The sequence below is a fragment of the Eptatretus burgeri genome, chromosome 13 (genome assembly GCF_056783735.1).
Source record: "Eptatretus burgeri isolate ZD-2024b chromosome 13, Ebu_testis_v1, whole genome shotgun sequence".
Classification (NCBI taxonomy): Eukaryota; Metazoa; Chordata; class Myxini; order Myxiniformes; family Myxinidae; genus Eptatretus; species Eptatretus burgeri.
The window spans coordinates 39183145-39196112 of record NC_140973.1 but is presented as its reverse complement, the minus strand read 5'-3'; the positions used below and the strand labels follow the sequence as shown (position 1 = coordinate 39196112).

The 12968-nt window shown below is 42.8% G+C and overlaps 1 protein-coding gene across 1 annotated transcript in view; it reads right to left on the bottom strand.

The window, feature by feature from the left end:
• Positions 1-2836, bottom strand: part of LOC147014266 (myosin light chain 3, skeletal muscle isoform-like) — a 52746-nt gene extending 49910 nt beyond the window's left edge. Inside the window, exon 1 of the mRNA XM_085852077.1 lies at positions 2541-2836. Coding sequence (XP_085708203.1) covers positions 2541-2690 — 150 coding nt within the window. The 5' untranslated portion in view covers positions 2691-2836. The remainder of the gene's footprint in view (positions 1-2540) is intronic.
• Between the last annotated feature and the right edge of the window lie 10132 nt (positions 2837-12968).

Sequence of the window (12968 nt, the reverse complement as noted above, 5' to 3'; positions counted from 1 at the left end):
TGCTCGTGAATTCTTGTGGTGACATTTTGCACTGGCAGACAGGTAGAACAATGGATGAAATCAATAGGATGTTCAATGCGGTAAGTGCGAAGCAAATATAAACTGACGTTTCAGCCATTAACCCTTCGTCGGAGTAAAAGAGGTTTGCGTTGAAAGGTTTACACACGAGGAAAAAGACAGTGCTCATTACATTGAAAATAATACACACAAAGAAACGCAGACATCTGAGGAGGCCAATTAGCCCATCTTGCCTATGCCACATCAAAACCCCTGAAACTCATTCTCAACAAGGTAACAACACACTACATATTAAATGTAAATTATATTAATGTTTTCAAAATTTATTTCCTAATATCTGAGCAGCAAAATATGCAGATTATGCTCGGCAGCATAATATGCAGATCATAATATGCAGATACACCAACAGATCACACAAGCCAGTCCCAAGCTCCTCACCTTTCCGACTGATGTTCCCCATTGATTTGAAGTATCAATTCAATGCTTTTTATAACCTTTCTCCTGTCCCTGCTATTTCCCCAACCTTTTCCCCTCACCTCATTCCCCAGTTGGTCCTGCCCCTGTCCATCCTGGTAACGAGCTTTTCTGCATCTATTGTATCTGTACTATCTTATTTTATCTTCAACATTTCAATCATCTTCAAGTTAAATATCCCTTCCTTTTCTTGTTTTGTCAAGCTTCCACATATATCACATGGAGAAGAAGGATGTAACGAGACAACAATATACTTCTACATTAATTTTAATTACAGCACAAGTACATTAAGAGACAATAGATTTGAAGCTATGGGTTCAGATCGGAAGACTGAAAGGCCAAACCCAATTTTATAATCATAACAATAATAATAATAATAATAATAATAATAATAATAATAATAATAATAATAATGTTAAATTGAAGTCACTGTACATCATTATTTACGATGGATTTAAAATTTGAATTCTCCTTGAAGGTATAACCAGTCCTGAGAGCCACGACAGCCTTGATAAATTCTCCCATTGCAGCTTCGCCAGATTGAACATTCAAATATTGCATTCCCACCTCCCTCCACTCCCCGAACGCTCCCCATTCCTTAAGCCCTCTCCCCCATTCCCGGTGTGTCGTATTAGGCTCCTGGAGATGCTGAATCTGAAGATGGCACCATGTGGACGAATTGTCACATTGTAAGGAACGCACAAAATGTTCCATAAAGAGATCTGTCATGGCGTGAGACTTTCAAACGAGCCTCGAGGGACTCCTTTGAGCTCTCATACTCGTGTAAGATAATCCGCAACATATGCAGCAAGAGTTGCCGCACACACTTGGGAATATATGAAAGCAATAATTGTATCAACAACACATATGATGGTTGCGCCAATGACAAATTATACTTTACCTTAAGGATCTGCACCTCACTGGTGAGAGATGGACAGTCGGAAATTCAGGATTTTTCATACCAAGCCCGAATATGAACAAAATGTAAACTTTTTTTTACCAGCAGTACATACATCAGGCGTTCGTGCAATTTTCGGAACAGGATGCTTAAATTAGTGCAAGAAATATCAATGTTTGTTTGCATCTTTCAATATGGTCTATTGTGCATATGTAATGTGGACCCTCCACCTTCAGTGTACAATATAGACGTAAGTATATATATATATAATTACTGTCGTAAGAAAAAGCAAACAATTCTCACTAATTTAATATACTTGTATATTGAAAAGTACAACAAAGTTTGTGCTTCTTGGACTATTGTGAGCATCTATTTCCGAGAACTTTTTGAACGGCTCTCGTATACATGCATCCGAATATTGACGTGCCGACTCAATGATTCATAAAATACCTGTGTACAATAAATTATACACGAGTCGTATATGGATTACACGAATGGTGTACGAAAGGAGCGCACTCCGATTAATGTGTTTGTGACAAAGAAAGGTGGGTTAAGTTTGAGACTGCAGTGATACACAGAAGCGCAATTTCATGCACACGTACATGCACGGATCCTCGTGCACCGCTTGGGGCACGCACGTTTCTGCATCAGCACCAGGGCAACATTGAGCATTTGGACCCGCTGTGTAATATTTTTCTGTGCTTCCAGATTAACCAAATTGCATTCCCACTGTGTTTACAAGTGCACGTATTTGAGTAGTTCATACATGGTGCATTGAAACATGCAGCATGCACACACTGTAGTTTTTCATTGGTATTGGGCTCAAAGAGGAGCTTGCATGTACATCACATTCAGGATAAAGACTTAAGTCGACGTCAGTGTACTTTCACTTGAACTACAAGGACGTTCAGAGACAATGGACAAATGCCTAGGGTGAAAGAAATGGATTTGAGCCTGAGTGCCTGGCTCATGATGCAGGGAATTCAGATGGGATTGCCAAATGCCAAACAAGCCAACCCAGTGACGAAAAGTCAATGTTTATTTATTTATAAGGGGACGTTTTTTCGAGTCTAGTTGTGCGATGCCCTGGTGCTTATGGAACGTTTTGAGTACTCGCCCCGCCGATGGCGAGTGCTCGGGACGTCCTTACCTTTATCTTGGACAGGTCGATGACGGCGGCTTTGGGTGGAGGTGGTGCAGCTGCTGGCTCTGGCGCTTTGGCTGGTTCAGCCTTCTTTGGCTCAGCTTCCTTGGGTGCAGCCTTCTTAGCCACCGGCTTCACGTCTTTCTTGGGGGACATAGTGTGTCGCTTACGAGGCGAGAGAGATGAAAGTGAAAGAAGCGAGCTCTCGGTATACAGCAGTTGCACAGGGGTTTGTGGGGATCAGGATGCGTACTCTGGGGGCTCTCTCTCGCTCTCACAGGCTTGGCACCTATATTGATATATATACCGGTTGCTCCGTGGCCCAGCGCAGACCCCCGGGTGCTGCGTCTGCCGTTCCTTATATGGCAAAGATGAGAGACATGAGCGAGTGGGGGGTCCTAGTGGAAAGACCGTAAGCTTTCATTTTGGGATTGTGGCTTGGAGTGCTTCTCAGCATGTTATGTGAGATTGTTGGGCGCGATTGTCATGAATGATGAAAAACTTTCCAGTACTTTCATGTTGAGCTCCAATATTCAAGGTGGAGAGACTGGAGATGAGGTTGGGAGGTGGATGATGGAAGTTTTGAAAAGAATCGAAAAGTCAATCGCCAATTTGTAGTCTATAGCTGCTGGGATGGCCCCATGATAGAAGCCAATTCAGCAGGCTGTAGCATGTCGAGCTATTCGTATGTCCTGCAGGCACTTGAGCCTGGGATTTGAAGTCCCGGACGCGGCGAGGGAGATGTGAGATCTGTCGGTCCAGGCTCAACTGGAGCTAACTTTCATTTCCTAATCGCTGTCTCTCGGCATCCTCACCTTACTTGCACTGTTGGGGTGAGAGGATGTGAGGGTTGCTTCACCTCCATGTACATGTCCCACCCCCTACCCCACCTCCCTCTCTTTGCTTCCCTTGAGACCCAGAATTGCCGAAGCTTCTTCGATTTCAGATGACGTGGGCTATAATTACACAAACTATTGCTTCCTTAGTCATATTTTATAAAAGGCAAAGATAAAAATAATTCAATTCCACTAAAAGAAGTCCAAATTTAAAATGAAAATGATACATATTCCACAAAAACAATACACAAGTAGAACAGCACTTGGTATAGAGCATACCTCTACCAGGCTGCACAGTTTATGTTTTATCTCCCACTGGTAGGCCAGATCTGGATTCGGACCTGAACCAATCTCTAATTGACTTGTTGTCACCGAACCAACTCTTTCACCTAGTTTTGTCATAACTCGTCCACAATGTTTTGAAATATCATGCCATACATATATAGTTTTTGGCCCTATCTCATGGTGAAGAATCTGTGACCCTAAGCCCCCACCCCCTGGGACATGAACTGGGGGTCGAATCCAAAGAACAGGTTACATTTCATGCATTCCCCAATGTTGATTGCACATTCAACGTTTCATTTTAAAATGTTTAAAAATTACCCAGAAATTGCATTTTTTGCAATTGTAACTTTTGATCCTCCCTCAGAGTCCCAGGGGGATGGGTCCAAAAGTGAGACTGCTCTCGCACCTTCTTGACATGTGATCATAACGATCAAGTTTGATGAATTTCTGCACAACGGTCAAGGAAGAGAAAGCATGACGGAGAGGCAGATAGAGCCGACAACAATATCCCCCCCCCCACCCCCGTGTGTTTTTTAAAGCATGGGGATAAATATTGATACTTCAAAGAGAGTAGGCAGCTATAGAATGAAGAATAAATAAACATGAGGTGTTAACATCAAATCACATTTGAGCAGTCCAGTGAGGGTTAAAGGGAAAAAAAGCAACAACATTAAATGGTCTTGTGATTCTATTTTCGTCCATCTGGAAAGCGAATTAATGAAACGAGGTGCAAGGAGGAAAGATGTTCAAAGATGAGTAGTTCTGGAAAGTGCAGCCTTTCTGACTTTGTTTTACAGCATATTAAAATGAACAGAAGTTTTCATGAAAATGGGGATAGGCAAGACCATGCTGCTACCCATAGCGCTGTGCAGAGCCAAGTGCTGGGCCATGATAAAGACATGAAGTAAAAAATTAGACAGCTTTGATGGGTGATCAGTCAGGTATGTCCCAGGGGTAAAATGGTCAAGTAATCAAGTTATGAGACCAGACAGAAAGACAAAATGATGAACTTCAAGAGTAATGAGATGGGTTGGTCATGCCTGGACACCTGCACAACTGTAATGGACAAAGAAAATGGAATTCTGGAGAAATGATGGAAGATCATTGGGGGGACCAAGGAGAAGGTGGAGGGTCTACATTACAATAGAAGTAAGAACAAGATGAGCCAGAGGCAGAAACCTTGAAAATCTGATGCAAGATGTAGAGCAAGTGATGATAAGTTGTCAGTGGAGTGGACTACAGTGCTGTTCCAGCTGACACATTTGAATGAGACAGATTTTATGATTACTTGCACACATACTCGTGTTCTGGTCAGGCCATTTAATCATTCCACATGACATGGTGAAAATATTATATTCATGCAAAATGGTGATCAACAAGAGCGAGAATTGCTTTGCGATACATGTCCCCACCGATGTGATACTATCCAAGTCCAAAAAGGGTCGAACAATGAAAAATTGAAGAAACACCCTGAAACTCGAACTTGTTCTGTAACTTATCATAATAAAGCCATGTACCAAGTTTCAGTTGAATACGTTAAAGGGTATTGGGAAATGTCTTAAAACCCACAGGTGGGACGGACAGATGGACAGCAAACCGATAGTCCCTTCCGGTGAAACCGGTAGGGACGAATAAAAAGCAGGATACATTTACTCACGTATTTAGTTAGTGTAACGTGCAGTAAGCCAGTCACCTGGTGGGCAGGCAGAATAGCCGAGGCTCTCGACTTGAGGTGCGCACACTAATCTCCAAGCTGTATAGCCTGGGTTTGAATCTCAGCCCAGCTATAAATCATCATCCTGGTATTTCAGGTTCAGGGTGATGCATCAATGTGCGTGCCATCCCTCAAATGGACATTAAACTGGTGTCCCGTCTGCCAGCATCAGTTGGTGGGTGTTAAAAATCCCACGGTGTTCTTTGCAAAGAGTAGGCAACCTATCGCCGGCACCCTGAACAAATTACTGCCCAAACCTACAGAGGGCACTGCAGCAGCGGCACAGCTGCATCCCCAGAAAATGATGCTACACAGCCATCTGCTGCATATGCAAGAGGAGAAGAAAAACAAAAATAAATGTTTTGAAAAGATTAGAACTTAATTACAATTTCAGGAAAAGTTTTAAACATTCCTGAAATGAAGTGTTGGAACAAATATATTTTGGTAGATGTTGGACACGTTTTTCCACATTCTAATTTTCTAAATCGTGATAAGAATTAACTTTTAAATTTTTTGTTCTTTCAATCAAGAAGTTTGTCCTTGCTCGTGTTTATTCTTGTTTCTAGAATGGGGACACGCGAGAGTATACCCCGTGCTGGCCCCAATGCGCTCGCAGCTGTTCCTTACTCTCTGACCCCAACAGCCCCTGATCCCTGCCAGCCACACATATAGCCAGCTGATGGAATCACGATGCGAGAGCTGATGTTCCCAGATGTTTGTTTCACCAGAATTTCGAGTCATTCTCTTTCGTCATCATTCTTTTAATTGCAGAAGTCAATTTTCTTGGAGTTCATTGGATCTTCATAACCAAGAGATTGATGTTTTTTTTAATCACACTTCGTGTTTTGGAAATTAATGATGACCAGTTAGAGTTCAACAAAGATGACCTCACGCTATAAATGAACCAATTAACTCACGATGTTACAAACTTTCACTGGAACAGCACTCGGTAGAGTGCATACCTCCGTCAGATTGAACAGTTTACGTTTTGTATCCACTGATAGGTTGGATCTGCATCTGTACCTGAACCAAAATTTAATCAGCTTATTCCTATCACCTAACCAACTAATTCACCAAGTATTGTCATAATTCATCCACAACTTTTTGAAATATCGTGCAATACAGTTTATCGTGTGTGGCCCTTTCTCTCAATGGTGAATAATTATCACTTAAAAATTCTAGCATCTCAATCAGGATCTTCACCAAAATCGAATCAATTGGTCCTTGTCACACACCCAACCTGTCCACCAAATTTCGTCCGAATCCGTTCACACCTTTTTTTAAAATATCCTACTCTCAAACAGACATGGGTGAAAACATAACCTCCATCCACCGTAGGTGGTGGAGGTAATAATAAACCGAGTTATATAGGTGATGTGTGGAAAATGAAACTGAAAATGGAAAATGTAAAACTACTTGGAAGTTTAACTTAAAAAAAAAAACAAATTCTTGAAAATTTAGAAAACACACGAGGAGGCCATTTGGCCATCAGACACACTGTATGTCGTATCCTATTAATTTCTAGACAGGATACTGGGACACGGCCTATCTTTAACGTCTACAACCGAAGTGAAGGTGGGACATCCTGCTTTTGGTCTCCATCTGAAGGATTGTATACTCTTGAGACACACAGAATTGCATTTGGATGCTGCATTTGGAGGGCATGAGTTTGTGGTCTCAAAAGAACAAGCAAAATAATTCAAAGTCAGACAGACGGTTCAGAGACTAGCACGCTGCAAACTGAAAGTCTCGTCTCCTGCAGGACTACCAGGCACAACACGCTGCCTATAGCTTCTGACATCTGACTCCATCAGGTGCATTCAAGCTGATAAATTGACATGATTTCACTTCACCTTAACTTCTTAACTGTCCTTTCTTTAACTTTAATTTTAAAACAATGCCAAGTGGTAAATTTTGCTCATTTTATATCTCCAACTTATATTTGTATACAATATTATCATGCATGGATGTGTCTCCATGGTGATGTCACTTCATTTACCCCCTCATCAAAGTCGCATCATCGGTGTCTTTCCCTTATTAAAAAAAATATGTTGAGGTTGTTTATCCAGGAATTATGGCGAGATAACTATTTATCAAGATGTACGCGAAGAGTGCTGGTTGTCCGACAGAATTGTGCAGAGATTACCTTACTTACCTTTTCGCTGTGATTGTAGTCTGGGTTGGATTCCCAACTCGACCCTGAATTGTTGGATTGATGTTTCGAAGGCAGGGCGTTGAATCACATAGTGTGTCGTCTTTCAGTCAGCATGCTTCAGCTGAGGTCCAGTCTGTGAGAATTTATTGCTGGTAAACATTGAACATCCCATAGGAGTATTTTGACAAGGAACATGCGAATTACCACCAGCACCCTGGTGACGTTGTCATTCCAAATTTCTACTCTGACTCACTCTACAAAGTCCAAGCACCGATTCGGCCCTCTGCATGCAATCCCAAATCCCATCACAAGCGTAGACCAATGGTCCAGGTTAGAGCCTGAAACATGGTTGGGAGAGGTAACAACAACAACAACACCACACGAGAGCTGATGCAGCATTGGATCCATATTATATCTCCAGAAGGATATACATACAGCAACGATAACAAGTGCAAAGAAGGGCAGTTAGCTTAGTCTCTGGTAACTATGGTGATAGGACACCGGGATGTGGGGAGACAGGCCTGGATTAACAATGCTTCTTGAGGAGCACAGGCTGGGGGGGCCCTTCATCTTGGAGAGGCCCTGCAACTTTACCTTTATTTGTCTTTACCTTGATTCATCACGAGCGAGATAAATGTGTTATGCACGGGAGGGACTGAATAGCTGCTGGACAGCTAGTTCGTGAAGGACTTGGGCAACAAATGGCAAAACTACAAATGCCGAACCCATGACCGTGAATGTCACGGGTGGAACCTGCCACATCATTTCCTCATTCTGCTTTAAACTCAATCTCTCTATAGTTTCATTCCAATCACAAATTAATACTACACCATTAATATAACAAAATACAATGTTATAAACACCCTTGAGGTAAATGAAGAGAAATGCCATTCTGATGTTACATTCAGATCAAGAGCAGCTTCGTACGGATCGAAACTCAAAATCATAATTGTATTGGGGTATTTATGAAATCTCCTCCCCATCGTAGGACACAAGCTGGGGCCCCAAAATGTTCCACAGAAGGTTTGGTGGGGATCGCCCCAAAACTGAAGGAGCAGTTCAGTGTTAGACAGAGACAGACAGACAGACAGACAGACACTCCTGCTTTATAATATAAATGTATCAGCTCACTGCCGTGCTCGAAGTACATCATAGCAACTCTAGAGATATTTCCTGGAAATACCTTTGCGTTGTTTCAGAATTATATGAAAAAGTACTAATTTAAAATTTAATTCTGCACATCTGCAGGTGACGTTGTAGTTTTGTACGAAGGGGTGGGGTGGTGGGATGAGGTGGCATACAGATCTGCCAATCAATAAATTTGGGTTTATTTAAGATTAGGAATTTTTTTTGGTCATTACCAGGGGTGGGCTGTGTGCCTGGTGTTGGCTTAATGGCTAGAGTGGGGGGCTTGGGATCCTAGAGTCCTGAGTTCATATCCTGCCTGGCTGTTGAATTAATACCAGGTGGGGTTGACTCTGCCTGTCATCCTTCTGAGGTCGGCAAAATGAGTGCCAGCTTGCTGGTATCCTGTGTCGGAGTGGCGACCCGTCCAGGATTGTGCGCAATAGCCAAGGAGACTGCTTCGGCAGCACCAATGCTTTGCATAGAGTATGGTCCCAATGGATGGATGGATGGATGGAGGCCCTGTACAGATTCAGTGCCCAGAGTCCTAGGCTGTCTTAATTTGAATCTCAGCCAAACTGAGACTTGCCCTGTGTGGAGACAATTCTGAGTGACCTCAGATGGAGAAGCCTGGAGGACAGAAGGAAGACCAACAGGCTTAATATGCTGAACAAGATCAACAATGGCTTTGTGGAGATCAATAAGTCCAAGTACTGTGTATACACAACACAGTGACACAATAACTCGAGGATCTCAGCGCTTTTTCCAGGATGAGATCGATCACTCGGCACTCCTTATTTCCCTGGAGCCAGGTACCATTGAAACACGACAAAATCACATCAAATTCCCATACATTCACATAACTACCATATACACATGAACCTACAGCTACAGGTCATAACGAGAGCCTGGTTAATTGTTGGTAAGAAGATAATGAAGATGAAGACAGTGCTGGCCACGTATGCTCGACAGGTTTACGTCACTTGCCACCACCTCCCCAAACCCTTACTCCACCCTTTTTATTCCAAACTGTAGATCCACCTCCATGATGTCATCGTGGAAAGATAATTATAGCAAACAGCCACAAACTCAGGAATGACAATAACATTATCATATGACAATATGGAAACAATTTTTTATTCAAAACATCATGGAGTTCATTTTTTTTAAATAATAATAATAATAATCATAATAATGTCTAATCCAGAGAGGTGACATGTGAAGTTGCGAAAGTGTCATGGATTTTGGACTTTTGGATCACAACATGCCAATGGTTTCAAATAGGTTTGACGAGAGTCTGTTCAGGCAAGTTATATCCGTTTAAGACTAAGACTACAGAATCTGTGCCATTCTATGTACCAAAGGTGAAGCTTGTTATTTCAGCCTTAACTGTTAATGTAGGACTCCAACTTGACCCTAAAATTTGAATCTCCACACTTACAACATGGATTGAACTTTGTAACATTTTTCCTTCCTTGGTTAAACAACAACCCACACCTCCAAAGTGGATTTAGCTTTGCATTTGAAAAGTGATCCAATTAGGGGGGGTGTTCAGTTACAAAGCAGCTAGCTATCGCTTGCTCAGCCAGCCATTCCTTATCAACGGTTTCAAATCGAGTGTTTAAGCCACTTAGCGAGTGCTCTCTAAGAAACTACATTTAAGGCAACTGAACATACCCCTGGTGATCAAATTGTTTTATATGTTTGTTGTTACAAACTTATTGATCACCCTATTATATATATTGTTTTGTATAACTCACGGTGTGCAGGTGTCCAGAAAAAAATATGATCACACAATTGGTTTTTGTTTCGGCCAACACTCAGTTGCCCGTTATATGTTTTTTCCACGCCATGATGGATGTGTATTGCACATACTTTGAGGTGCACCGTGGGTTGGAGGAATGACACGGTGTGTAGTTAAGGCTGCGGTGTAAGGGCCCCGTGTGGCTATTAAAATCTCACAGAAAGGCCGCGGGGAGTTTCTATGTCTGGACCCAGAATAACTCAACACAGCACCCTACCTTAGAAGATCGCGTTCGCTCGTTGGACATTTCATACCTTTCCTGGTTTCAGGAATGAAACTTCCAGAGGAGGTCCACGATTCAGCTTCTGTCCTGTGAGCTACGGGGCTAAGTTTAACAGTTCTGTTTAACACAAAGCACATGAAAGGTGATCTGATGCACAGTTTACAAATACAGTACTCATAAAATCTTGTGTTTTTCTTCTTACCCCTAACCTTACGTATCTTATGATACTCATTTTGCCAACCTCAGAAGGATGACAAGCTGGGTCAACTCACCTGATGTTAGTTAAGAGCACACATGGGCTCTAACACAGGAACCGAAGATCTTAAGCCAGCCACCTTAATTGTTAGGTCAACACCAAGCCTAAATGGTGTGCTTATCTCCAGAAATCAATCTTTCTCAGGGTTACAGTCCCTGTGTAAGACATTCTTTCATGTGCAGTGCAATTTTGTGGGGTAGCATCATTGGCTGGGCTGCCCTCTGTAGGTTAGTGCTGGAACTTGGAAGTTGGCCAGGGTTAGGGTTAGTTCGCCTACTCTTCGCAGAGCACGCCGTGGGATCTTTAACGTCCACCAACTGATGCCAGCAGGTGTGGCAACCGGTTTTCTGTCCATCCTAGGGACGGTGACACACACAGTGATAAATCACCCTGCCTGTGAAACACCAGGATGACAGTTTATAGCTGAACCGAGATTCAAATCCAGACAAGACAGCTCGAGGCCATCATGCCAGCCTTGTGCAGGACTGAGGTCCATTCAATCTGATCTTAGATTTTGTTTTGCAATAATGTTTCTTGGGAGTTTGCCAAAAATTCCATCTTCGGAAAATCCTTAACGACCCACCAAATATTTGCTACAGACAGCCCATTAACCTATTGGAAGGTTCCCAAGCATATGCAACAGCGGGGAGGGGGGCAAGGGGCAGACTGCCCCCCCACCCCCCAACAGCATCTTCGCCGAAAAATTATGAGAATTTTTTTTGTATGTACATAGTCGAGGCTTGAGGAAGAGCAAGTACACTGAACAAATCAGAAAGCAACAGGACAAAAGGAACAGCAGAGAGGGGTGGGGGGGGGCACCAACAGCAGAGCTGAAGGCCAAGACAGAGGGAGACCTGGACAAATATTGAGCATGAGGTGGCAGGAGAGGACGCACGGAGTGGACAAGATGGATACAGAAGGAAACTTTCAGGAAGGAAGACTGGAAAATTGGAAGGAGGGAATGGGGTGGCGTTAATGAGGTTATAAAACATTATGGTTTCCGATTGGGGTCAATCTGAGATCGTGGTGAAAAGCTATATTGAAGATCTGAAAGGAAGAATGAGATTGAAGAGAATGTGGAAGTTGGTCCCACAGGTAGGAAAAAAAGAGGAACGAAAAAGTGCATGGGGAGCAGTGATCCTGGATTTTGATATTTTCACTGGAAGGGTATTGATGGTGGACCGTGTGTGCCTTGCAGAAACATTGCGGGATGGGGGGAGGGGTAGAGGGGGGAGGGGGCAATGCATGGAAAGAGCAGAGGGTGCGAGAACAAAAAGGAGGAGGTATAAGACAGAGAAACCACCAACCTGTCTGCAATGACGAAGTGATATACCCATAGACTCAGCTTTATCATGGGAGATTCCAATACTCTTAAAGGCTTTGGTTTCCACATCATCAAGCTGAGCAAGATGCAAGGCAGGCAAGCCAGGCCAGAGGAGACAGCAATGCTCCATCAAGCTGTGGACGAAGGGCTTGTAGATGGATAAGAGTTCAAGTGTGTCAAGGAAGGACTTTGTATGACGGAGGATACCTGGTTGGTGACTGGCTTTGGAGGCCACCTTTAAAATGTGGTTTGCCAAAGGAAGATCATGGCTGATCGTGAGAACCGGAAGATTTAATGACTGAACATCCTTAAGAGGATTGTTAACAGAGTAGCTGGGGTGGGGGTGGGGGAGGTGGTTGCCAGACGGTCCTTTCAGAGAGAGATAGTGAGTGTGAGATTTGTCCAGATTTATGGATATATTTCAAGTGAATAAGGAAGAAATGTTCTTAAACGTTGAAGTTTTAATGAATGTTCTCAAAGATAAGTTTTACGATCATTTTTGTCGCGGTCTTTCTGTCATTTTGTTGTGTGTGTTTACTGTGTGTTCCTAGTTCAGTCTTGTGTTAAAAGTTGTGCTAATTGTGGAGTTTTTGTCATCTTTTCATATCTGGTTTCCTTGAGGCCTACCCTTCTTCCTGTTTGTATGTGCGATCGTGTTTATTGTATTTTCTCCTTAGAAGATGGGGTAGAGTGTGCTCTACTCCCTCTTTCT